The sequence below is a fragment of the Vicugna pacos genome, chromosome 11 (assembly GCF_048564905.1).
Source record: "Vicugna pacos chromosome 11, VicPac4, whole genome shotgun sequence".
Lineage (NCBI taxonomy): Eukaryota > Metazoa > Chordata > Mammalia > Artiodactyla > Camelidae > Vicugna > Vicugna pacos.
The window spans coordinates 92,897,050-92,924,389 of record NC_132997.1 but is presented as its reverse complement, the minus strand read 5'-3'; the positions used below and the strand labels follow the sequence as shown (position 1 = coordinate 92,924,389).

Here is a 27,340-nt window from a genome sequence, read left to right as displayed (position 1 = left end):
TGAAATATTTATAATCTACGCCAACAAAAGAAACACTCTTCTGTCACTCACTGTCCAAGCTCAGCCACATCAGTGACTGCTTCCCGTGCAGAGAGCAGGAAAGATGGTAAACCCATCAAGGCCAGAAAAACCCTACAATAGAGAGAAACCGTTAGTGAATGAATTCAAGATATTTAATGAAGATGCAGAATAGTTCCAAACAGGGGGACAAAAAAACCCCACAATTGTCTTAACAACAATAAAAGGCTAACATTGTGTAAATATTTTAGAAGGAAAAGAATACATTTAATTTACTTTTAAATAATACATGTAATAGTTTCAGAGTGATTTTTTAAAAAATAATCAAATGTTGTGATTTACGGTCTTAAGCCAGGAACATTATCTGTGTGTCTGACTGTGGCTGATAAAGAGAGAGATTGCATTTAAATGAATACAGCTGACCTTCAGAAGTTGAAAGGAAAGGAACAGTTCAAGGGGGAAAAAAAACCCAACTTTCTTCTCCTGCCAAAATTGTTGTTTCTAGTATAAGTTCCTTTAACCCTAGACTTGGAATCCACTGATACCTAGTTTTTTTGTTTTTTTCTTTTCCCTATCAGATCTGGACATTTATGGCTTCAGTTAGAAACTGGGAAAGCACTAAAGTTCCGTTTTAGTGATCCCATATCCATGGTCGATGCCATTTGTTTATATCTATACATTTCAAGTGGGCCCGTTCACACTGAAATTTACATCTAGCATCCTAAACTAAAAAAGCAGAATGCCATATTGTCTAACGGATATAAAAATCGAAGTTTCTTTCCTTCTGAAAATCACTACCACATGGTTGAGAAAAATGGTTCCATTTAGGACAAAATTTCATTTTTATCATTGTAAGCAAAAAGTTCTCTTTTGATGTGGTGGGCGTGTTTGTTTCCAGTTGTGCGGTTCATGCTGATGTTGTTGGAACTGACACATCCCCCATTCTCGGACAGGGACTCTGTCTCTTGCCAACCCTGGTGATGAATTATAGCGGTGGTTTGGTTTTTCTTTCATTTTTTTTTTTTTTAATCTTTGTCTTTTAAAATGTATAGTCGCCAACATTCTGTGGGCTCTTTTCTGATAACACTGAAGCTGGTTGTGCTGTGGTCTGCACTTTTTGCCCACCTCTCGGCAAAAACCATGTGTCGTAGTCAACTCGTTGGCCTCTGGGGCTGTGAGCAGAAGCACCCCAACTTGCTCACCCAACTGAGGCAGTGAGACCCAGAAGTCCCCCTGTTTAGAAACCTTTTCATAGTTTCAGAGGTTTTTGGTTTTTTTTTTTAAAACAATTTCAAGAACCAACATTTTGAACATTTGTTTATTGAAACCAACATTCAAATAGTATCTCAAGGTGACATGCTATTTCAGCAAAACCAGTTTAACAGTTCAAATACATATAAAAACATTTAAAACTTAATCTTGTGGAAGGTGATAATTTCCCCTTCCCCTGTTTAATCTGCTATACTTCATTGCACCAAATAAACAGGGAAGACTTTGTTTAATCATCTGCACAAAAAAAAAGAAAAAGAAAAGAAAGAAAGAAAATTAAAAAAAATTGCATTTTGACAATTACCAAATGTCAGGTGCCTACAAATCTTTCTGTCAAGGGCCAGACATTTAATATTTTCAGCTTTGTGGGGCTGTTCCGTCTCTGTAGCAACAACTCAACTCGGCCGTTGCAGTGGGAAAGCAGCCACGGATGGTGTATAAATGAATGCGTCTGTGTCCCGGATAAAACTAGATGGAGCCTAAAATTTAAATTTTGTATAAATTCTACACCATTTTATGTAGTTTTAATGCCATGAGGTATTCTTCTTTTGATTTTGCCCAACCATTTAAAAATGTTAAAAACCATCCCTAGTCCATGGGCGACACAAGAGCAGGTGGTGGGCGCTCCCCTGTCATAAGTCGGAAGAAACGCTATCTGGAGCCATCAGCCAGGCTCTCCGACAGCAACACCAATGGATGCTTCCGGGAGCAGATTTGGAATTTCAAACCTTCAAAACTTTGAAACGTAACCTGCATTTTTCTAAACTTTTCTTTAACAGTCCATTATGGATTTAACATACACGAGTATATCCAAGCTTTTCTTGAACCTGTTTACATTTTCAACTCAGAGAGCTTCTGAGAGTAATGAATTACATCTGTGAAATTACTCGCTGAATGAAGACATATTCCCCTTAAATTATCCTAGAAGCTACAATAGTAAAATGTGATTTGTAAAATAAATATTCATGGTCTCAACTATGAAAAGGGGTTCGGGGCATCCAGAGCATCTTTTTTTTTCCGTTTTGCTGGATGTGGATTTGAACCATGTGCTCAGCCGGGAGGTCCTTGGGTCTGTGCCGGTCGAGGTGACCACTCAGCTGGGTGTTAGCGTTCCCTGCTTGCCAATAGGTTATTCGAGATGTGGAAGAAAAGTTAAGGGCAGCCTAGAGGAGATAGCGTTGGGGTCTCAAGGAGGTCTTTATGGGAACCAGGGCGGGCAGGGTCTCAGCCTGCTGGGGGTGCCCCCATCCCACCCCAACTCCCATGTCAACGTCTCAAGAGCCTGCGTTTGAAATAAAAGTCTTCTCTTCCCTTCTTTCAGGAATACTTGGACCTCAGTCAGCCTCTCGAACCGTATTCACCTTGTTATCCTGACCCGCGATGAAATAAAACGTCTCTCTTCCCTTCTTTCAGGAATACTTGGACCTCAGTCAGCCTCTTGAACAGTATTCACCTAGTTACCCTGATACAAGGAGTTCTTGCTCTTCAGGAGATGATTCTGTTTTCTCTCCGGACCCCATGCCTTATGAACCCTGCCTTCCTCAGTATCCACATAGAAACGGCAGTGTTAAAACATGAACCAGCTTGTCCTCCTGTCCCCACCTGGGGCAGTGTCAGGACCTGGCTGTACTGAGCAGGGAGGCCCTGCCTCTAGGAGCCTGTTGTCTCGGCTTGTATATATGAATCAGAGGAGTAAATAATTGGAAACGTAATCGGCACACGTGTAAAGAATTTATTCAGTTGGAACTTAGAATCTTCACGGAGAAGAAGAATGTTTGGGGCAGTGGACTTTCATGGGCCACCCCGTCCGTGTCCGTGACCCACTCTGGGTACTGGCTGTGGACCAGCCGGACTCAAGGCAAACAGATGGTCTGCCTTCCTTGTGAATTTTGTAATAATTGGAGAAAATATATGTCAGCACACACTTACAGAGCACAATTGCAGTATATAGGTGCTGGATGTATGTAAATATATTCAAATTATGTATAAATATATATTATATATTTACAAGGAATTATTTTTTGTATTGATTTTAAATGGATGTCCCAATGCACCCAGAAAATTGGTCTCTCTTTTTTTTAAATAGCTATTTGCTAGATGCTGTTCTTACACAGAATTTCTTAATTTTCACCCAGCAGAGGTGGAAAAATACTTTTGCTTTCAGGGAAAATGGTATAACATTAATTTATTAATGAATTGGTAATATACAAAACAATTAATCGTTTATAGTAGGTTTGTTTTTTTTTTGTAATTTAAGTGACATTTCTATGCAGGCAGCCCATCGGACTAGTTAATCTGTTGCTTGGACTTAACTAGTTATCAGATCCTTTGAAAAGAGAAATATTTACAGAATTTGACTAATTTGGGGAAAATGATGTTTTGATTTATTTGTGTTTAAACTCTGCTGTCAGATGATGGTTCTTAAACCACCTAAATGCCCACATTCAAAGAACCTGTTCATAAGAAGGTGTTTGGTTTGGGTGTGCAGCTCTGTCATTGGTCCTGGAAACATTTAGCTGGACTCCCCAAGAGAAATGGCACCAACGTTCTCTTAAAAAGATGCCTTAACCATTCCTCAAGGAGGGACCTTCGTTGAGATGACAGCAGAATCCTTGCTCTCCGGCAGCTGGCCTGCTGCCTCTTGAGTTGCACATTTATCAGATTAGCCTGTGTTCTCTTCAGCGAATCTTCCTAATGGCTTCCAGATTCACTGGCGATGGAGAAGCCTTCACATGCCATCGCAGAAAACTGAAACGCCGAATTGTTCTGCTGATAGTTTTCGGGATACTTCCATCCTTTTAAGGGATTGCTTCCGCCTCGTTCTGGCAGGACCTCACCAAAAGATCCCGCCCGATGCCAACGTCAGACAAAAAACACTGCCATGTTGTTCGTTCTGTACTGAAAGTATTGTGTGTTGCTTTTGAAACACCTCACTCTGCTCTAGCCATGTGACATGAGTGCAGATCACACTGATTTTACGCGTTACAAAATTGGAGAAAGTATTTAATAAAACCTGTTAATTTTTATACTGACAATAAAAATGTTTCTACAGATATTAATGTTAACAAGACAAAATAAATGTCACGCAGCTTATTTTTTTAATACTCGTGTCTCACCAAATGGTTTCCTGTGCTCGGAGGTGCTGACTTCGGGGCTGTGCGATGTGATTGCGGAGAGGTCAGTTGTTCCCTACAAACAGGTGACTTGCTGGAGGGGTTGGCCGGGACCAGCAGTATCTGGGATGGGGGATCCAGTGGAAAATCAGAAGAGGCTGGTTCACGTCCAGGCTCGGTTGCTTCCTGGGACCCCAGGGGAGTCTGTGTTCCTTTCTGGGCCCTAGCTCTCCCAGAGGAGCAAGTAAGAATGGCATGGGAAGGAGCTTTGGGAACGAGCTGCTGTCCTAAGGATGGGAGGTATTGAGAAGGGAGATATTCAGGAGATCTGAATACTGGGCACCTTGAAAGCTTTTAGGCTGGCTTCCTCATCATGGATGGGGAGAATAGAATTTGCTTCAAATTTTCAAAGAGACAACTTGAACAAATTTTTAAAATAATTTTACTTATTTCCATGCTGCCAAGAAACTGAAGAGGGAGATGGCATTTTACCTGTTTAAAAAAAATGTGAATCTCTGACACAAGGTTTCATTGTATCTGCTTGCCAGCCTCCACACTAGGAAAGGGAGACAAAAACAGCCTGACTTCTGAACTTCAGCGTGCGCTCAGAACCTCCTCGGGCTGTTGGTGGGTAAAAAGTGCCGTCCTTGGATAGAACTCAGTTTTTTAGTTCAGAATAAAATAAAACTTTCTCTTCAAAAAAAAAAAAAAAGATGTCATCCTTGGCATCTTTGTTGTGTTTGAGGCCATTTGTGATGGAGCAAGTGAGGGTCTCACCAGCCAACTGGAAAGTGGCCTCCAGCCCTCATTCTGCATTTTCCAATCTCCTGTGCTATTTATTATCCAAACAGGGTTATCATCACACCCAGAAGAAGGTGATTTAAAAGATAAGTGAAAGCAGCCTTTAGTCACAAGTGTACAGGAAGGTGATTCTGCAGCTCTGGCCGTCTTCACCCATGGGATGCCCATGGCCAGGCTGCAGGAAGGACTTGGAGCTCCAGGTCCATGCAGGTTCTTCTCTGTGAACATCCCTGGTGCATCGTCTATACTTTTGAGACTGAAAGGGCAGTTTATGGCTTTTTACAATGTAAATTATATTGTAAATAGGTAAGGTAGGTTATAATCCTATACTAGCTGTTGGCCATTTTAGCTTTAGAGTTAGATTTGTCATCAAGGGAAGGAAGGTAGCATGGCCATGAGAAGGACAGGAGATACTTCTTTTTTGAGACCTGCCCCAAATAAACAGACACGGCAGAACCCTAGAACATATGGCTTTTTCCCACCCCGGGACCTAAGGAAACAATGGGAATTAGTTGAACCATAGTGTGACTGTCATCGAGACGTCAAGAACCAAAAGCTGCAGGCATCTTGGCGAGGAAGGAGCAGTACCCAGCTCTGCTGTCTCCAACCAGGAAGGGGGTACATTCAAAAGGCCATGTCCAAGTCCAGCTGGTGGTGGCCTGGGCAGGTTGGGCGGTTGGAGGAGCAGGGCAGAGAAGGCGGGCCTTAAGGAGAGCGCAGTGGATTTCCCAAGAACCAGGTACCCTTATCCACTCTCAGCTTCTCCCCACCTTGTTACCTCAGGGAGCTCCCCTCTACCAGATCCTGTGGGAAGTTCCTTGATCCCATACCCAGGAAACTAAAACGTGCAGTTACAGTGAAACATCTGGCAGACTTGAACAGCTAAGGATTGAGGACCCAGCTCCCATTCTGGAAACAGGAAGTTGGTCTGCTAGCTTGTACTGTGTGATTGAGGCTTTAGGAAGGTGAGGTCCAGAGACCCCCACCCCCCACTGTTACAGATGAGAAATATTGAGGTTCCTGAGGGTCACATGGCTGGGAAATGGTCTAAGTAAACAAGGCTGCAGCCTTACACAGTCCAGGAGGAAGAGGATGGATGGTGGATTGGGATGGAACTGGATTGGTCTACTTCTTACAGCTGGGTGATGCCGGGCAAGTCGTGGATTCTCTCTGCACCTTCATTCCCTCACCTGTAAATCTGTATCACCAGCCTCATGGTCTTACCAGGCATGAGGGCCACCCGTAGGAGCTTAGCTCGGGCAGACCATCCTCAACAACCAGTCTTCTCTTCCCAAGAATTTTTGTTTTTGTATATTTGTGATTTTTAAGTATATTTTCACAAGATGGTGCAACCATTACCACCATCTAATTCTGGAACATTTTCCTCACTCCAAAAAGAAGCCGTTTACCAATTAGCAGTCACTTCCGCTACCCTCTCCTCCAACCCTGGCAACCAACAGTCTCCTGTTTGCCTATCCTAGCCATTTTATACCAATGGAATCATTCAATATGTGGCCTTTTGTGTGTGGCTTCTTTCACTTACTGTAATTTTTTCAAGATTCATCCATCCTGTAGCTTGTGTGAGTATTTCATTCCTTTTTTATTGCCGAATCCTACTCCGTCGTGTGGATAGATGCACATTGTGTTTGCACATCCATCAGTTGATGGATATTTGGATCGTTTCCACTTGTTGGCTTTAGGAATAGTGCTGCTGTTAACAATTCGTGTACATGTTTTCGTGTGGTCATATGTTGTCATTTCTTTTGGTTGTGTACCTAGCGGCGGAGTTGCTGGGTCATATGGTAACTCTGTGTTTAACCTTTGAGAAACTGCCAGGCTGCTTTCCAAAGTGGTCGCACTATTCTGCATTCCCACGAGCAGTGTATAAGGATTCCAACTTCTCCATGTTCTCGCCAACACTTGTTAACTTGTTACTGTTCATATTTTTTATTCTTATTTTTTATTGAAGTATAGTCAATTTACAGTGTTAGTTTCAGGTGCATATTTTATTTTTATTATAGCCCAGTGGGTGTAAATTGTCTTCGTAAGATTTTAATAGCTGAGGAAATACTACTTAGATCATGGATCAAAGGTACATAATACCTTGCTGGATTTTCTAGAACAAGATAACTTCAGTGAATTGGCCTGGCTTTTGCACGTATAAAATGGCCAGGATAGCTAAGAGACCTCGGTGCAGCCTTGTGGAGTGGAGGGCCTGAGAAACTGATCGATTCCATCTCTTTCCTCTTGGCTGAGAAAGGAAGGAAGCCCTGCCACGTGGTACAGAGGGGTAGAGATTCCTTCTAGCTGGAATCCTTGAGTGCCTCTCAGCCCCGTGTCCCCAGTTCCATAAGCAAATAAATTGTAGTGAGCTTGAGCAGTCCGCTGGGACCGATGAATGTAAGATCACTTACGTATGCACAGTGAGCCCTCCTTGTCCAGCCTGCATTTTGATGTTATTTATTTTTTGATGTTTTTGAAGATGAAAGCGAAGTTTATCTTCTCTCACATTTCATCCCCTGGAAGCCTTGAAATGACTTGGCTGGGCAGGGACTACAGAAGCCTTCCACGTCTTAAGTGACATTCTGGAACGGGGCCCTTCCGCGTCCTCTTTTCCTCAGGGTTTCCGGGGGTTTTGATGAGCTCCTCAAAATTAACCTCCAAGTCCTGTCTCAGAGGTCACATGAGGTGCTGTAGAAGACGGCGTATACGGGGACTGTCAGTGCCAATCATTTGGAAACGCCAGCAGGCCTTGTCATCTCCTGGGACCTTTGAAATAAAAGGCCGTGGATTTCTTTCATTTGCAGGCCTGAATTCTAGGGTGTATAGCAGTTCAGTGATGGAATTAGGCTTAAAATACAGATGCAGGGAAAAGGGGGGAGGGCTAAATTAGAAGTGGGATTAGCAGATACAAACTACTGTATGTAAAATAAACAAACAAGGTCCTAATGTATAACACAGTGAACTATATTCAGTATCTTGTAATAACCTATAGTGAAAAAGAATATATGTGTATATATATATAACTGAATGCCTATGCTGTGCACCAGAAACTAACACAACATTGTAAATCAACTAGACTTCAATAAAAAATAAAATGACTACAACAAAAACATATGCAGGTAAGTGAGTTTTCCTCCTGTGGCTCAGACCACAGCCTCTCTTTGGATTGTGTCTTTTGAGTCTCTTTCTCCTGTCCTAATTCCTTCGCTGACGGCACTTAGGTGAATCTTGCCTGTGTCCCTGACAAGTCAAAATCCTCAACGTGATGTACTTGGAAAGGGATAGATTTATGGACTCATAAATTAACAATAAAGAAGGAAATGTTTTCTTGGCCTTTAAATGGGATGGTGACAAATGATCCCTTTTTCAAATGATGGTTGAATTAAATTAGATTTTACCTGGGACACACTAAACACGGTGTCTGTTACATAGCACTCAAATATTAGGTGCTGCTTTATCTCTATCTGTCTATGTATGTATGTCTCTGTCATCTCTCTATGTAGACATAGACATAGAGAAAGACACAAAGAAAAATACATGTATGTGTATATGCATATATTTATAATTGTCATTATTACTAAAGAAACAGATTCAAGAAATTGCAGTCCGTTGTGAGTTTCCCAAGGATCATGTCTCCCCCACTTTTGTAAACAAAACAATATTTAATAAGTTTTAAGTCAGTGAAAGTCATGATCAGACTGTTTTAAAAGCATGCAAATATGTTTACAACATTCGACCTGTAACGTCCCTCTTTTTAAACAAGTGTTCGCTCTATAAACACTGCTAGGCAACGCCCCGTATGACTTTTAAGGGACAATTCACTGCTTTCGGAACTGTCTTGACCAAGCTGGTGTGTCGTTTAAGTACCCCAGTCAAAAAGTCAGTCCAGACCGAAGCTCCAGGAAAGTTTCTGCAAGGAAAGCGCCTCTCTGGCTCTGCTGGTGATGTTAACAAGCAAATCAAAATGAGTACCGTGACAAAAGGAAATACCACGTGGGAAAAACAGAGGCGGCCTGCAACAGTGCTCTCCCAGGACTGCGAGTTGAATTGTGCACGGGCCGTCCCCGTGACTCTTCGGGAGTTGGGCAACTGGCGTAAGTTACCGGGAAGGGTTGGAAAGGTTGAAATAAACTCTCTCAGTTCTGTGGGGACGTTCATCAGGCGTTCTGGCCATCGACAGGCATCTCTGATTCCTGCCAATCCTTCTGCAGAAGTTTAAATGGAGGAAGATGGTGGGAGCGTTCGTGCAGAGCGAGCACTGCCTTTTACCACTGTTTTGTGACTTGACTCTTGCTGCTGCTTCTGAAAAAAAGACTAACTGTGTCTTTGCATACACTAACACAGCACGAGAGGAAGCCAGAAGCCTGGACTCCTTCCTGGCATGGTCTTTCCTCCCCGTGAGACTAGCCCTTTGGGTGCTTCATAGTGGATTTAGATTTAACCAAAATACAGAAGTTCCTGGTTCGCTGCTGGCCATCACCCAGAGGCAGCCAGTGCTGTGAATGAGAAAGGCAAAGGCAAAAAGCTAAACCACAAAACGGCAGTGATATCGCTGGGGCCAGGGTTGTGGTTAGTGGGGGCACTTGTCCCCCTCTTGTGGAGATCAGGAGTGGCTGAACTACGGCCCACAGACCAAAGCCAGCGCCCTACTTGCTGTTTCTGTACTGGCTTCGAGCTCTCTGTTCTTAAATGGCTGAAAGAAAATTAAAAAGATAAATCCTGTGACACATGAAAATTACATAACACTCAAAATCCAGTGCCCATAAATAAAGTGTTATTGGAACACAGCCATGCTTATTCATTTATCTCTTGTGTGTGGCCACTTTAGCGTGACATGGGAGAGTTGAGTCGTTTTGACAGAGACCAAATGGCCCCCAAGGCTGAGAATATTTACTATCTGTTACCCTTTACAAAAAAGTTGGCTGACCCCTGGTTTAGATAATGACGTACTAGGTGGATGCCAGCCCCATGCAGGTGGCTTGTGGTCAATACGGTAGCGGATAACAAGGGTCTGAACTTGGGGGATGCTTTCAAGAATGGGGTCCACTTGAAAGGCCTGAGGGTGGGGATGAAAGTCATGAAAAATACCTTTTGCCCCAGCAGGGTGTTCTCAAATCCTTTGGGGACAGTTAGTGGCCAGTGTGACGTGTTTAGGCGAGCCTTCCTGGTGCTGCTTCTCCCCGGGAGCTGCGTGTACCAACATGCGCCGGTACTCTTCCAAACAAGGTTGCCACAGAGATCCGTAAACCAAAGGCTAAATAAATAATGTGGTTCTTCCAGAAGGAGGGAAGGTGAGAGGTTGACATTCGGGTTTGAATGATGCTTGTTTGGCAGGAAGTAAATCTGATCTCCCCCAGCGAAGGAGCACCTTTGTGCCGTCACACTCTGTGCTCCTCGGCAGGGCTGGAACACCGCGTTCAGGGGGCAGGACGGCCCGCTTTACAATTTTGTTGGCTGGCTTTTATTTTCCATCACTCTGGTGTTCTTGCATGCATTAAGAGTTTCATGGACGAGATGGTAGGCACACATTCTGGTCCAAACTCCTCCCTGAACTCTAAGGCCATCCCAGGACAGATCTTGCTGGAGCTGTGTGAGTTCCCCTGGACCCGTAACTGAATGTGACTTCTATTTGCTTCCCTAAAGCTGGAGTTAAAATGATCTCTAAAGGTCAGATCGCTGAAGGCTTGAAATCACAGAGCCCCTTGTCCCATAAATCAGCAAGCAACTTCCCCATGTACACAGATCCGGAAAAAAAAAAAAAAACAAACCAACAAAAAACTACGTATGCGGTCAATGTATACAGGTAATGGAGACTGGTAATAAAAATGCTTCGGTTTGGTTTCAGCTTTCCCCTTGTCTTTTAAATGAGGCTTAAAGCAAATCAAGCACTAAGCCCTTATTTTTCTGACCTGAAAGCAAGGGAGTTTAGTCACGTGCAGGAGATGTGAGATGAAGGGGACTCCTGGGGAAGGAAGCCCAGGCCCACGTAGCTGCTCGGCGGCAGCCCGGGGCGGGTGTGAGGGAGCAGGCAAGGATGTAAATGGTGTTCTTGAAAGGTACACGTTGTTGGCCTGACCTGATTTACATGACACCTGTAGACCCAAGACAACCTGAGAAGGGGCCCCCGGGCAGCGCCCAGACAAGGATTTGTGGTTACATGTGGGTGTGTGCACACGCACCGTTGTAGATGAGGTTTTCACGGCTTTTTAGAAAAATAAAAACATTCAGAATTCCTCTGGTTATTTAAGATCTCATATGATCCAAGCACGTCTTAGGCAGAGTTCAAATCAGCTCCACGTCTTGAGAGGACCACACCAGCTATTAAGAAAGAAAGAGGTGGTGGGGGAGGGGATAGCTCAACTGGTAGAGTACATACTCAGGATGCATAAGGTCCCGGGTTCAGTACCCCGAACCTCCATTTAAAATATTTATTTTAAACCTAATTACCCCTCCCCCAAAAAGAGGTGGGAGGGCATGGATGGTTCCAGAATTTCTTCATAGAATGGGTGGAGGGTCTGAAATTGGCATGGAGGAGGGTTAGCGGAATTGGGGAGTTGATCTAAAGCTGCTTTTACATCGCAAGCACATGTAATCCTTTATGTATATCAAGTGCTTTGGCGGTTGCTGTTGCTTTTGAGGGGTTGGAGATCAGACAGGGAGCACTGAAACCTCCCCCAGCCACCCCTCCCACCCCAGCCACTTCCAAGAGTCCAGTTAACCTGAGCAGTTTCATTTCTAAGCCCTTCTCCCAGCAGTCTGCCGGACCAAATGTCTAGCCATTCCTAACCACCCCTACTCGTCCACCTCACAGGTAAGAAGGGACGTGGAGGACCCTTTTCCATCCCTTAAGAAGTTGGGCCTTCCTTGAGCTGCCTGGAGGCTTGGCTCAGGGCAAGCTCCACGTGAAGGGCTCGGGGCACCGTCTGTCCTGCACAGCTGAAACGCTATCAGAGTTTGTGCAAAGGGAGGCTCCGGTGGAGTGTTTAACTTAGCTCCCGTGAGACAGAACCAAGGGTCACGGTGCATTCTAGAAATGTGTGGCCACACCATGTTTCCAGAGGAGGAAAGGCTATTGGGGTGGAGTCGGCATTGGGTGAGGAGAAAGGGGGATGGTACCTTCAGAGATGGCTCTTTATATAATAAGACTGTCGCAAAGCACATTTGTGCAGTTGCTTTGTCGGGAGACAACCTCTGGGACGATGTCGAGGCTCCACCCAGCCAGCCAGCCAGGAGCTATGTGCTGTGGGCCCAGCACTGCACTAGGGATGGAGGGTTGAAATAGTCCTATAGTTTCCTCTTGCTGCTGTAAGAAACGACCAAAAACTTGGTGGCTTAACACAACCAGAATTCATTCTGCCACTGTTCTGAAGGCCAGAGACTCAAACCAAGGTGTCAGCAGGGCTGAGATCCTTCTAAAGGGAACAGTGGTATAAACCCTGGCCCCGCCCCCAACACAGCTGTCATCAGGAAACTTTGGGAGAAGCCCTGGAAGGAGGCAAAACAGGAACTGGTCCAAAGGGTAACTGTGAGCATGTGTGTAAGTAAGAAACCTTAGCATCTGGGCCAGGAGAAGATGCCTCGGTCCAGACCCAGGTTCACAGGTGAGCTTTGGGCAGGAGGGGGTGGGCCTTGGGGCCTGGTCAGGGTCCATGCCGTGGGTGGTGACTCTGCTGTAGACACGGCGTAAGCTTCTCTGGCTCCTTCTGGCTGCTTAAGACTCATGGTTCTGGAGAAAGGCCCAGTTCTCTCAGGGCACAAGGAATGTCATTTCTCTGGAGACAAAGGCAGACTTGCATGTCTTCTCTGATGTCAGGACCAGGGATGAGGATGACTTGGCAGGCCTGGCTCCTGCACTTGTCAAATAGACACAGACGATACCCTGTCTTTTCCCACATCCTGGGTTTTGAAAGAAAATACCATCAAAGAGAAATGGGAAAAACCCATTTTCTTTCCAGGTAACGAATCTGATTTGTTTTTAAACTGAGTTATGTAGAAGGAGGGTGGGCTACTTGGTTGAAGAAAGTCTTCCAAAACAACAGAAATGTGATCCAGGATGGTGTAGGCTTTGTGATGTCAGGCCTAAGGCAGAGCTGCCCACGGCTGTCTTCATGTGGCCGGGGAAGTTGTGGAAGGAGCGGAGTGTGCAAATATGCTGACACTGGCCCATTTTTAACTGAGACTCTCTCTTCCTGCAGTATTTGGGTTTTTAGTGCCTAGCAATGAGCGGCCCAGCTTTTCCTCACAGAAACCAACCTCAGTTTACTGTGGCTTTCTCTTAGCCTTCTACTTGCTGTGTGACCTTGGGTAAGATGCTTAACACTTCTGAGCTTTCGTTGCCTTATCTTCAAAATGCAGACAAAGAAATGGACAAGGGTACCCAGCTTCCAGGCTTGTTGTGAGGCTGAGGAGTGGTGATATTGCCAAGAGTCTCGGTGCCTATGCAAGCCGCTGTGGGGCTCACGGGGGTGGGAGTGCCGGCCATCTTATCGCTGGACCCTCACTGTGACTTCAGCTTATCAGTTCTCTTTCCTCCCAGAGGTTAGGGAGATTCCTCTTGAAAAACCACCTGAAACCCGAGAAAAGAAAACTGTGGGCTGCACCAACCCGAATTCCTGAACTCACCATTAACTTAAGGTCGCCTCTGATTTCCAGAAATCACCTCCTACACGTTGAATGGTTTCTATCAGCTGAGGGCGTAGAGTCCTATGCTGTAGGTGGCTGAGTGCTTGGAATTCACCTCATCCTAGCCCCTCTTTTCACAGGCCTGGAAAAGGGGGGCTAGCAGCTGGCAGCTGGCCAAGTGACATACAGAAAAATGGGTCAAAGAGCTGGAACAGGAACCCAAGACTCCTGGCTTCCAATACAGTGCGTAACAAACAAGTCCGCTCTTTCCCTCTCTATCTCTTGAAGTGTTGAAATTCTGCCTTGATCCTGCAAGATTTCTGAATTTTAACACGCAGATCTCAAGCTTCCCTTGGAAATTCAGATGTTAGTGGCACTGGCCACATGGCCACCGTCGCCAGTGCAGATTAGCATCTGTTCCCTTTAGGCCTGGCACGTGAGTCCACCTGGTCAGCCCGCATCTGGCTGGCCTCAGTTTTTGATGCACCTGCCAGGCCTCAGTGGATGTCTGAGCTCCTGAGTAGAACTTGCTTATCCAGGAAGGTTTATTCTCCCCAGCTCGTCAGACAACACGCCTGGACAACAGGTGGTGCCTGTTTTTCAGCCTCTTGGCTCTCTAAACCAGTTAACCTGGCTTCAGGTAAAAGTGAAAGCAATAAAGCCTCCCATTCCATAATGAAGTTATTTTCTTAGCGTCCCATTTGAAAACTGCAAACTTTCCAGAAGAAACGCTTGTTTTCTTTCCCAGTTGACCTAGTTGCAAGGGAAAATCTCATTTTTCTTAAAGAGCCGCGATCTCGCTGGGGTGGTGTGTGGACAGGCTGGTCAGCATTTCCATTAGGAACACTTTCCTGGGCTTTAAAACTCAGCCATAAAGATGTGTTTTGGACCAAAATTGGTCCTCCCCCAGGGGAACCTGGGAATCTCTATTTCAAGGACTCTTTCAAAACATCTTTCACTCTTGAAGTGCAAATATGAAAGTTTGTGGCGTCCTCGACCACATTTGGGGTTTGGGATTTTGCAGCATGACGTTTTTCCAACCTTTAATTTTAAAGCCATCATCTCCTCTATTTATTTCCATGGTTAAAATGGGTCTTTTTTTTTTTTTCTATTGGAAGAGGACTACATAAAAGAGGACTTTGTCCATCATCCCCATTTGGGGTTTGCACTGACAGGAGGCCTTGGCAGAGTTCCTAGAGCGGGTGTCTCCTAAGTGTGTTAATTTACGTTGTCCTGATGAAAATACCCTGGTTCTGTCCCCTTTGTTCCCATCCCCACAGCCGTGGCCTGCCCCTGTCCTCCCCGTTGCTTGCTGGGGCTTCACCTCCTGACTAGCCTGCCAGTCTCCGTCTCTCCCAGCCAGGCCACCCTCCACCTTCCTCCCAGTTTTAGTCCTAACAAAGTCACATCCCATCCCATTCTATGCTCTTGCTTAAAAACTTCGTTGGCTCCTGCTGTCTCAGGAGAAAGTCCAAAATCTGCCACAGGACATACTAACCAACTCACTAGGCCTGTCACACGCCACTCCCCACTGAGGGACCTTATGCTCCTGTCACCCGGAACCCATCATTCCATGGACAGCCAGGCCCTCTCCCCAAATCAACGTTCTGTTCTATCTCTAGAATGGCTTCCCCAGACGCCTGTCTTTGGCAAACTCATTCAAGGCCCAGGTCAGGCGTCACAGCCCTTGAAAAGCTTTCTTGGTCTCCTGCAGGTGGAGTTAGTACTTTATTCAAAACTGAGCAACAGTATTTGTCATTGTGTGTAGTGGTTTTTCTTTCTCTGGGTCTTATCTTCCCTTTGACCATGAACACTTTGAAGGCGCTATTCCAGGTTGTTAACTGATCTCTGAGTCTCTGTCACCTAATACAGTGTCTGACCCATAGGAGGGGCTTCATCAGTGCCTTGTGAATTGAATAGTCATAGCTGACATTTATAAAGTGCTCAGCGTGCCCCAGGCACCATTTCAAGTGCTCCGTACATTTTCATTTTCATAACCACCTTTGAGGTATAAGCGCTCTTGGAATTCCATTTGCATTCGACGGAGGCACGGAGCGGTCACGCGAAGTCACCCCAGGTCACGCAGCCTGGATTGCATTCAGTCTGCCTGAGCACACAGCCTGTCTGCTGCCTGAATCCTGACATCATTCTGTTCTCCAGTGAATGCGTCCCAAGTCAAGTGCTTTGATCAACCTCTGGATAGATTTGAGGTGAAGGTCATAGTAGGGACTCAAACTGGGATCCATTCCTGGCCCTGAGACTGTCATCTCAGACTGGAGACCAGAAGTTTCATCTCTGTTCTCTTTACTTCCTGAGCTCCTCAACTTGGGTGAGCCATGGGAAGCTTCGGTAGGAAGGCTGGTAAGTGGCTGACTCCCCTTCAGGAACAAATCATCTAAAACCGGAACTCCTCATCTGAACGAATACCTCCCAGGGAGTACTGGACGTCATGGGCACAGGCGGAGACACACCGACCCCTTCATTGTCACCCTCGTCCCCTGGGACTCTCACCGAAGCCAGCAAATAGACACTGTGCCAGCCTGTACGCCCAGGTGCGAATGGCCGTTTTCTGGACGTTTGTCCAGGACACAGGTTTATACACGAATGACCCAGCCTGACTCGAGCGTGTGGCTGAAGTTTCCCCAGGAACTCCGGGCAGGAGATCTAATTACCGCCTTCCTGGAAGGTGTGGATGGCATTCATCTGTCTGGAACGTTTAAGCACAGTCTTCCCTGGAGGTGGGGACCTGAGCTGGGACTCCTCCCAGGCCTCGACCACTCTCTAGGCAGGTGTGCTGGGAAGAAGAGGGGCTGGGGAGCGGGCCTCCCCGGGGCCCCCGGGCGGCTCTGACACCAAGGCAGGCGTGGTGGCTCGTCTCTCCAGCATCATTCCCTCTTTTGACCCTTCCCAGTAATCCCCGCTCTCTGTTTTGACGACCTGGTGGCCTGGGGGAATGGATTCACCTGCTGGCCCCAGGGATGGAGGCGGGAGTCGGCCAGGCCAGGCAGCACATTCTGATCAGGAGTGGACATGCGGCCTCAGCCAGTCCAGTCAGAGGACTTATGCTGGGAATGCAGGAGAGTGAGACTTTCTTTTCCCTCTGAATATGCCTGAGCAATTCTGTAACCCTGGGGGCTTGTTAGGAATGCAAATTCTTTGGTCCTCCCCCAGACCTACTGAATCAGAATCTCTGGGCCAGAGCCCAGGAAACAAGCCCTCCAGGTAATTCTAATGAACACTCCAGTTTGAAAACCACTTCTTCATTTACTTTACAGATGATTAAAAAAAAAAAGGCACAAAAAAGCAAGGTGATTTGCCCAAAGTCACACAGGTAGTGAGGATCCAAGCCAGGACTAGAACAAGGCTGTGCTTCCCACTCACACCACGTAAGAGGCATCTCTGTTTTCATTAAACTGTAAAAGTATCCGCAACAGAAATCTCTTCTCGCCTTTGAAGCTCCTCCCCTACCTGTCTTCCTCCAGGGATGAAAATCAATTTCACCTGCTCTGAGGTTGCGCGGAGGGAAGGCTCACTGTTGTTGCCATGTTTATGTGCCGGCTCACGGACTTGACATCGGCTGCACTCAGGACACCTGGAGTCGGTGAGGACCACGTCCTGCCTGAAGAGACAGGTCCATCTTTGGCCCAGGACCCAGGGCATGCTGGGAGAAAGGTAGGTGTCATCATTCCTGGGGTCAAGGTCCTGGTCTCTTGGCTGGCTCCTTCCAACTTGATCTGGGCTCCCTGTGTTGGTTTGCCACCCAAGGCTCTGCTCCATGTGTCCGTGAGGGTAGGTGGGGGGGCGGGGGGCACAGCTGGTTCCTGGCCAGAGTCGTGGCTCCAGTCTGAAAGTCCAGGCATACCTAAGTCGTCTCTCGTGGCTCCCCACTGCCATATTAGGCTGCCCCCTCTGAAGGGTGGAATCTCTGACTCATCCTCCCCCTCCCCCCCCCACCCTCTCACTCCTGCCAGTTTTGGCCAAGATTAGAATTCACTCAAATCTGTGGGTTCTAAGGTTTACGTGCTATTTCAGTTTGGCAAATGACTCCTCCTTGTTTCAAGTTAGAGAAAGAAGTCCTTTTCCAAAAGGGGCTTGGAAAGGCTTTTCTTGGTGACCCAATGGTTTGGGCAACTGAAAAAGGTGGTGATTTCAGTGCACGTGAATCAGAGAGAAGCTGAGTGCGCTTCTCAAATAGATCCTGAGGTTAATAGATGAGAAGCAATGAGACTTTCTGATCAGAAAGAGAGAATCAGAATCTAATCTACCCTCGCAGAGTATCCTGCATGTTTCCAGCCCTGTGCTAGGGCCTCTCTAGGCATTTCATTTACCCACACCCCAGTCTTACCAGGTAGACAAACGTTCCCATTCTAGAGATGAGAAAACTGAGGTTCAGAGAAGCCAAGTCTGGAGCCTGAGGCCGCACAGCTGAGAGGTGGCATCAGGACAGGAGCTCTGGTCTCACTCATGCTTCTGCCATGCTAGTGGTCCTGCTTCTTGGGAAGAGGCAGGGTCCGGCTGTGCCACCCCGAGATAACCAGCAGTATGATCTCTGTCCCTTTTCCTTACGATCTGAAAGGTGAATGAGATAGGGAGGGCTTCTGGGATGTGGGCAACAGAAAAGGAAATTGAAAGTGATGGGACAGAATCAGAGAGGAGTCAACCAGCCAGGGCAGAAGAACCGGCACGCGGGCTGCTCTGAGAGTCTTGGCAGAAGCCGATGGAAGGTGTCTCCACAGTGCTGCCCCCGGAACAAGGGCACCGATGGTTTCCTGCTTTTTGTCTCTCTCTCTGCTCGCGATTCAGAGTCCGAGGAAGACCTGCGGGTGTGAGCTCTGCCGGGCTCAAATGCCATCTCTTGGCTTGGGGAGAGCAGGGCATCTTGAATGACAGCCTCAGCAGACTGCTTGCACGATTCCAATTGGAAATCAGGACACCATTACTGAGGGAGAAGCGGGGACAGTGGATGTTGGATTGGGTGCCAGAAAGCTGAAAACGCACATGACACTGGGAGTTGGTGAGAAGCCCAGACAGCCTCCAACCCTCTGGCTGTGGGGTGAGTCTTTTTCCTCCTCTCACGGACATCCCTGAGGCCTGGGCACCTTTTTCGGTGAGGAAGACATGAAGACATTGCTTGATTCTAGGCTGATGGGTGATTCTGAAAGGTGGCTTTGAGAGACAGGCCAGTTGTGGTCATAGGGCTAAGAGATGACAGCCTCAAGGAGCTGGGGCCCCTGCTCCAGAGCAGGCCCCCCCCCCGGCTAAGCTGCAGCCATGGGGCCCACGGCAGGGGTTGGGGTGCATGTCATGCACACCAAGTATGAGGGCTCCCTGCCCATTCTCCACACTTTAAAGCTCTGGGACAGAAAGGGTCAGGAGAGCATGAGTGGGGTCTGAACAAAACTGCACCTCCCCTCAGCCACCAAGATAGGGTCCCAGGCTGGAGAGGGAGGAAGACAGCCCGAGAGGTCTTCGAGATGACCCACCCAAATCTTTTACTTTAAGAGGGAAACTGAGGCTGGAGAGGGGAAGGCAGCGCCCACGGTGGTACCATCGCCTGACCCAGGGCGTCCTCCCAGCCCCTGCTGGGGCCACCCCCCATCACCCAGTGATTCAGCACCTGCTGTGCGCAGCTCTGTGGGTGCCCTGAGCTGATAAACCTGCTCTCTACCCTCAGGGAGTTTATAGCCAATAAAGAGGAAACACGGAAACAAAAAACCAGAATAAACACCTGGAGGTGGAGGGTTTTGCCTCAGGGACTCAGGTGGCTGCCTCTCTGGCTTCCGATGGCCCCAAAGGCTTGTGCTTTTGCCTTGAGAAAAATGGTCGAGCTAGAATATTTGAGAGACAGAAGCTGCAGAAGAGGCCAGAGGGAAGTTGGGGTGTGTGTGTGTGTGTGTGTGTGCATGCGCACGCGTGCCAGTGTGGCTGAAGTCTGGGTCCTTTCTTTCTCTGCCTCCCTGTCAGGTGTTGCTGGGAGCTGGGGTTATTCATGGGGTGCCTGCTTCTGGGGGGAGATGGATGGTTGTGATGTTTTCTGTGGCCCCGTGTTCTTAGGTTAGCCAAAGCTTTTGAAAATGAAGATGATATCACTTAGAATCAAAAAAAAAAAAAAAAAAGAACTTATTTACAAAACAGAGACAAACTCACAGAAATAGAAAACAAAGTTATGGTTACCGGAGGGGAAGGGAGTGAGGAGGGATGAATCGGGAGTGCGGGATTTGTAGATCCTACTGTATACAAAACAGATAAACAACAAGGTCCTATTGTGTAACCAGGGAACTATATTCCATACCTTGTAATGGCCTATAATGAAAAATAATATGAAAAGGAATATATATATGTATATATAAATGAATAACTATGCTGTACACTATAAATTAACACATTGTAAATCAACTGTACTTCAATTTTTAAAAAAAGACCAAAAGAAAAAATTCCCTGGAACTGGCGTTCCCACCTGGGCCTCGGCTGCTCTTGTCCAGAAGCCCAGTGACCTTCCTCTACGCCTGTTCAAACCTTCCTCCTGGTCCTCCGAGTCCCAGCTCAAAGGCCTGTCCACCCTTCTCGTTCAGAAGCCTCTTCAGCAACCCTGTCCCTGGAACCCACTCTCTGCAGATCCAGAGGGAAGTGCCCAGGGCCTGCCTCATATTTTGGCTTTTCAGTAGGGCCACCCGCATGCAGTGAGAACTGATGAATTGGACCCTCTCTCCATTGGACCCCCGGTGTTTGCCCACCCGCTTTCCCTTCCTAGGCGCGATCCCAAATGGCATCTGCCCAGAAATGCTCTATACACTTGCTGAATAAACATCTTGGTTCCATTCTGTGGCCACAAAATCATCAAAAGTGGAAATTATGCTTCGCTGAAGTAGAATTTGGCAAGCACGTAGTGGAAGTCGCAGCATGGTTGGTTTAAACTTGAAGTTCAAGCCCCAGCTCTCCCACTTAAAGGCTGTGTGACATTGGGCCAGCTGCTGAACTTCACTAAGCCTTAGTTTACTGACCTGTAAAATGGATAGAATTCTGATGTCTGTCTCACCGGAAGTAAGTGAGAAACAAATAAAAATAAACAAACCTCTAAGTACTGAGCAAATACTAGGTATTAGGCCACGTGATATGGTCCATTTGAGAAAAGATAGAATAATTCAAGTCTTAATGCCTGGACCTAATCTTTATGATAAAAAGGAAAAGAGAAGAAAGAAACTTAGTAACCTGTGGTCTTTGGCTGTTTCTCTTAAAAATGTAGTTAAAATCCAACAAGAAAGGCCTGGGAAACTAGAGCTGATTAGATAATTCTCTGAGGGGGACCCCCCATCCTTTTCCAGGAGGGTGAGCAAACATTATCACAGGGCCCAAACAAAACACGTGTTGACTTTGTGAAGTGAGAATTCCCCACCCACAGAAAAAGCTGGCCCGGAGGGGGTGGCCTGACTGATGTTATCTTCAGGGAGTGCCAGGCACAAAGGAGCGAAGTGAGGACATTCTGGCATCTGGAGCAGTGGAGGCAGAATCTGTAAAGGTAGCCACGTGGAGGCCAGGGTGGGAAATGCAGGGAAATTTGCTTTTCTTTAGAGAAACTCACTCGTTCCAGGAGCAGGATGGGGCATTTATAATGTGGCCCCCTTATCTGATTCTTATCCAGAGAACAATGTGGTAACACTTTCCAACGTGTAAAAGGGGAATACCTCAAGGAAGAGGGTCACTGGGTTCCCCCTGGGGCCCTGGATGGGGAGAGCTCAACGCTGTGATGAACGTGTGCTAAGCTGAGCGAGCGGTCTCCACAGAAAGCAGTGTTGACACACAGACACTGTAGAGCCCCAACGAAGAGGAGGGGGTGCTGCAGAGAGAATTCCCCCACCAAGTGGGATGAAGATGAGGTAGAGGGTCATTTAGACTTGGGTTCTTCAGTGTTTTTCCAGCTTTGAGATTTGGGGTTAAAAATCCTAACAAGCACCTTATAGAGATGAAGTCCATCAGAGCGCACGGTCCTTCGCACTGCACCTCCACCAGTGCAGGGGCTTCGGCTCGCCAGATCACTACTAGGTCCTCGATTCCTGCCATTTAGGCCCTGCACAAACAATTATTTGTTGGATGATCAACAAATGATCAGAGTCTAGGGGTTCAGTGTGCTAGATGGCTTGGATTCAACCATGACCCTATTTCCTTTTACCTGTGTGACCTTGGCAAATTAACCCCTCTGTCTTGTTGCCCTCATTTGTGAAGTGTGGCTATAAATACACTCTATCTCATAGGTGGTTGTGGGGTTCAAATAGGATGATATGTACAGACTGCTTAGCACCACACCTGGCACATAGTTAAGGATCCAAGGGAAGTTAGCATGGAGGTCGTTGGGACAGGGCACGGCCCTTCTCTAACTCTGGTGGGGCCAGAGGGCTTGCTCTGGCCAATAAATTATGTGTAGAAGTGATGTGTGGGACTTAGTAGCTGAGAACTCTGTACTCGACTGTATTCCCTTCCCCTCCCACAGCCACTGTGGAAACATATGTTGAGATGGATCCCTGGGTCCCCCAGTGACTACAAGGAGCAAAGTGCCCTGCCTCCCTGCACTAGATGATGCTAGGAGTGAGAAATAAACTTTTGGGTGGTTGAGCCTGTAAACTATGGGATATGTTTGTTACTGCCTCATAGCCTAACTTCTCCTGACTAATACAGTTCCTTAATTCAGTTTTAGGGGACAGGTTCCTGAGGAGGATTCTCTTTATTTGAGACTTACACACACTTTCTTTTTGGGAAAAAGACAGCATGAGAGTTGGTCAGAGCTCAAGAGTTCAAGCTTTTGTACAGTAGACCTGGGTTTGGGTCCTTCCCGGTCACTGTCTAGCTCTGCATTTTCAGGCAGGTTTTTTAATTTCTCAGAGCCTGAGTGCCCACATATAACACGTTCTGCTTGGCTGGGTTGTGGGGGCTCCAGGTGCTGGAGGAGCACCTGGCACTGGCTGGCCAGTCTCCCGAGTTCAGCGCGCATGGGCTGTGGTCAGGGTTACTGACCTTCTAGTGTGGTCAGCACATCACCTCCTCCAGGGCTGCTGAGACACATGTCTGAGAATTGCTCAGAACCCTTCTCTGACCATCTGAGCTGGGCTGACATCTCCCCTTTGCCCCTCTGGGACCACTTTCCCCCCTCTCCACCTCTCTCTGTCCCAGATGCTGACACCTATGGACACACAGGTGAGTTGTTGGCCTCCATTGGGTGTGGGACCAGAGGAACAGAAGAGAGAGTTTGGGATATTTATCTCTTCCATATCCATCCCCAGCTACCTCCCTATGAGGTCACCTCAGGCTGGCCTTGCCACTTGACCCCAGGCCCCTGCTCCTTTCAAGGTGGCCTCCCCAGTCGAGGCTCCCCTGGGGTACAGTCACTGTGCCTGAAGGTGGTAAGGGGTGTGCTGTGGCCATGTTTCTGCACTGCCCCTGGGGTTCCTTCCACACCCTTCCAGAATGATCCTATCTTAAGTCTGCCATCTGGTTCCTGCCGAGGTCCCGATGATGCCTTAGTCCACAGCGGTCTCTCCTTCCCTCTCTCGCCTCCTGTGATTTATCTTGCTGGTCTTGTTTCCCTGGGCCGTGGCCTTCTCCACTCAGAGCAGAGTGACTTGGCCCCTCCTCTAGGCCTTATCTTTCCAGTTCTGTTACAGGCATGCTCTCTAAAGGCAGAACCGCTCAGGTCTTTCTTGGGTGCCTGCCCAGAGTGTCCTGGGGAACCCTCCTCTGGCTGCACATCTGGAGCTTGTCTAAAAATACAGATGCTTGGGTTCTGCCCAGACCTACTGTATCCAGACCTCTGGGTGGGGCCTGGGATTAGGATGAGCAGACAAGGGTGGAAGAGCAACAGAGGAGATGGTTGGTAACCGGGGAACCCTAAGGTCCTGTTAATTACATTACGATTGCACAAGGAACTTGATTTTGGATGTGATCACTTCCATGGATATATACGCACTCTGTGTGGACACGTGTGCATGGGTGTGTGTGGCGTGTGTGAGTGTGTGTACGTGCAGGCTGGCTAGTCTGCTCACTGTCCCATAGACAGGCTCTGCCCACTGCTCCTTCTGAGCCCTTGTTTATGTTGTTCTCCCGTAAGAACAGAGGAGAAAAGCCCTTCCTTCTGCTCGTGTAAATTCCTCTGTCCTTCGAGGCCCATCAGCCTCAGCTTACCACCGTTGGTAGCACACAGAGCAGGAGATATTCCTCTTTGATATTTACTGGTGTTTCATGTCCGACCACATGTGAACAATCCACTAGATATTCACTTTGAGGATGGGAGCTCAGTTTTACACTTTCTTTTTCCTTCTCCTCTGTACTGTGTGACTGCCTCATCTATGCCAGGGACCATAGGTGATTTTTTATATGTCAGGTCATTAATCTTTGCAACCATCCCATGACGTAAACATTATTATCAGCATTTTACAGATAATAAGCCAAGGTTCTGGGGCTGGGGTGGGGTGGGGAAGTGGGGGGATGGGTGGAAAAATAACTCGTCCAAATGGCAGAACTGGGTTTTCATCCCAGGTCTGCCAGACTCTAAATCATTTGCTATAAATCAGTAGTTCTCAAGCTCTTTGGTCTCAGGACTCCTTTACTTCCTTAGGAATTATTGAAGATTCCAAAAATCCTTTGTTAATCTGGGTTATATCTATCAATATATCATATTAGAAAATGAAACTGGAAAAAAACACAAGTATTTATTTCACATAAAATAACAATAATCAACCTATTACATAACACATGTAACTTGTTAAATGAAAATTAAATATATTTCCCAAAACAAAAAAGTGAAAGGTGGCATTCTTTTACATTTTGCAAAACTTTATTGTTTGCCTTCATGGAGGACATCTGGATACTTGTACCTGCTTATGCAGTGAACCTGATGCAACACAAATCATGGAACCTCTGGGAAACACCGCTGTACACTTTGGAGACAATGAGAGTGGAAAGGCAGATAACATTTTAGTATTGTTAAGGAAGTCATTTGGAACCCATGAAACCCTGAAAAGGTCTTGGGGATCCCCAGGGGCGCCTGGGCAATACTTTGAGAACCACAGCTCTGAACTGATAAGCTCTGTCTTCTCTTTGCATTCTCACAGTTTCCGGGTACCTGTCCGTCCTCTTCAGCACAGTCTGGACTGCACGTGCATCCATCCATCACTGGGTAACGTGAGGGCAGCGAGAGGACGCCTGGGCCCTCCGCACCCCTCCTTTACTGCCAGGGAAGGGCAGCCACTGAGTTTGGCTCTGCCACTGGGCTCCTGGCGAGAGGCTGCCATGGTCCAGTGAGTAGCCCAGGTTCTCCATGAACAGGGAACATGGGAGGTATGGCAAGTTCTTGACCAGGCTTCAGGAGAACTTGCGAGCTCAGCTTGATGATGATCCAATGACCTAAATGAATCACCACCATTAATTTTGAAGAGAAAAATATACACATTTCTCTAGCAAATTGGGTATCGAAACACATTTTTTTGTTGGTTTTTTGGGGGAAGGAGGGATAGGTGGAGCCCAGGGGATTTTTAGGGCAGGAGAGATGCTCTGTATGATTCTATAATGATGGATACAGGCCGTTATATATTTGCCAAAACCCACAGGGTGTACAACACTGAGAGTGAGTCCTGACGCGAACCATGATTTTAGTTAATAATAATGCATCAGTATCAGTGTGTCGATTTTAACAAATGAACTACACTTAATGCAAGACATTCATAATACAGGGGGATGAGGAGAGGGTGAGAGGTGATGTGAGAACTCTCTGTACTTTCTGATCATTTGTCTGTAAACCTAAAACTGCTCTTAAAATAAGACAAAACATTGCTGCTAATCTGGGCCTTAGCAGAGGATCTTTGTGGTTTGGGGGCTGGAATGACCCAGAGAAAACCCCTGAAACCACTGTCCTGATGGTGCTACCACCCTGGGAAATTTGGACCCACTCATGCATCGTGACCCCAGACGAGACGTTCTCTTGGGATCTTTCTCCTATTGTCTGTAGCTCCCAAAATTCTACAGTAGCATCAGCTAGGATTTGGAGGGTGTAATTCTGGTGGTGAGACTAGTAATTAGAGGATTGTTTAAAAGACTCCTGGCATTGTTTAATTACTTGAGAACTATCAGTCCATCATCCTAGGGATAATAGCCCCTCTAAAGCACAATGAGGCAAGAACACTGTGCGTCTATGGCTGGGGAATCTCCTGCAGTGTGATCTGGGAGGGAGCCTCAGCTCTTCAGCCCCCACCAATCGGGAATTCAACAGGAAGATGTTTGGTGATTGTGGAACGGGTCAGAGGATGTGGCTGGCTGAAGTGTACGAACTATGGATTGATTACCAACTCTGGCAGACAAACCTTGGCTTGCTCTAAGGATGCCCCCCCACCCCACCCCGGCCCTCACTAAGTCTTCTTTTAAACAAGCCAGGTTGGGAGAATAGAACCTGTTATTGTCATTTCTGAGGATGTGTGGACCCCAGGGCTGGGACGGGGGAGGCAGGGAGGCACTCGTGGGGCCAATTTTTCAGGAGGTGCAGTAAGTCCAGACTTGGCATCTGAGAGAGAGAGCCTTTTGAAACCCCAGGTACCTGGCTCTCCCCGCCCTCATCCCTGTCCTACAGGGCGCCTTACCTTGATAGCTATTTTAATCTTCGAAAGTGTTGCCTGTCTCCACCATGCCTGAGTCATTTGCACTATAAATAATTCTCAGCACGGTCTCCTCCACGGCTTTCCCCAGTGCCTCTTCCCCCAGCTCCTTCGGGGCTAGCAGTCTCAGGAAATGAGCTTGACGCTGGAAGGTTTCTTCCACAGCCCAATGAACACACAGGCTCTCAGATAAAACATGCTTAGGAGACAATAAGTGGTTGTTTCGCGATTGAAAGCGGAGACACTTGCAGCAAGGCACAGGGGAGGCTGCTTCAGTGCATTCTTCAGACTTCTGCCTTCTGGTGGGGAGCAGCGAGGGGTGCTGTTTGTGAAGACAGGTAGCAAGGTGACCCCCTCTCAAGGAATTTTTTGGTTTTTTTTTTCCCCCGTTCTCTATTTGCTCAAACTTAATCGGTAATATTATAACTTTCAATTTAATCATTGACCTAAATTGAGTTGTATTTTTATCTCAGCGGGAGCCTGGCTGGGGCTGAAAGAAGCAGCTGTAGCAGCTGAGTGAGGGGAAAATCTTCCTAGAATATTTGGGCTGGCGAGTGACACCACTTCTGCTCCGAGATAAGATGGAGACCTTTTTCAAGCTATGTTTTAAAATCATAAAAAACAGAGTCTCCTGCTGGAGATAAGATATATGTTGGTTTGGAGCATCTGGGAGCTGTAAAAGAGGAGGGTTTATACCAGCATGACTGAGATGATTGCTGAAACCGAGATTATAAGTAATTAAGGTTTTGAAAGTTTTCTCCAGGTGCACAATAGACTCCTCAGTATCTCAGATTCTTGAGCTGGGGTCAGGTTAACTATTAAAAGAGGACAAAAGTATCTATAACAAAACCTGAAGTTTATTTAAAGCTTACGTATGCCATT

General features: G+C 46.9%; 1 protein-coding gene and 1 long non-coding RNA gene across 7 annotated transcripts in view; both read left to right on the top strand.

Moving 5' to 3' along the window:
• Positions 1–4,340, top strand: part of FGFR2 (fibroblast growth factor receptor 2) — a 100,558-nt gene extending 96,218 nt beyond the window's left edge. For 5 of the 6 annotated variants that reach the window (XM_072972013.1, XM_072972016.1, XM_072972012.1 and 2 more), the window contains one exon: positions 2,701–4,340. In XM_072972013.1, the coding sequence (XP_072828114.1) occupies positions 2,701–2,865 (165 nt within the window). In that variant the 3' untranslated portion in view covers positions 2,866–4,340. Of the gene's footprint in view, positions 1–2,608 lie in introns of all 6 variants that reach the window. The other variant, XM_072972014.1, reaches the window with a different exon arrangement.
• A 12,814-nt stretch (positions 4,341–17,154) lies between these two features.
• On the top strand, positions 17,155–25,164 carry LOC140699866 (uncharacterized). Its single transcript, XR_012078123.1, has 3 exons — positions 17,155–17,212; positions 17,309–17,498; positions 24,926–25,164. It is a non-coding gene; the product is annotated as an uncharacterized lncRNA (long non-coding RNA).
• Positions 25,165–27,340: the final 2,176 nt, after the last annotated feature.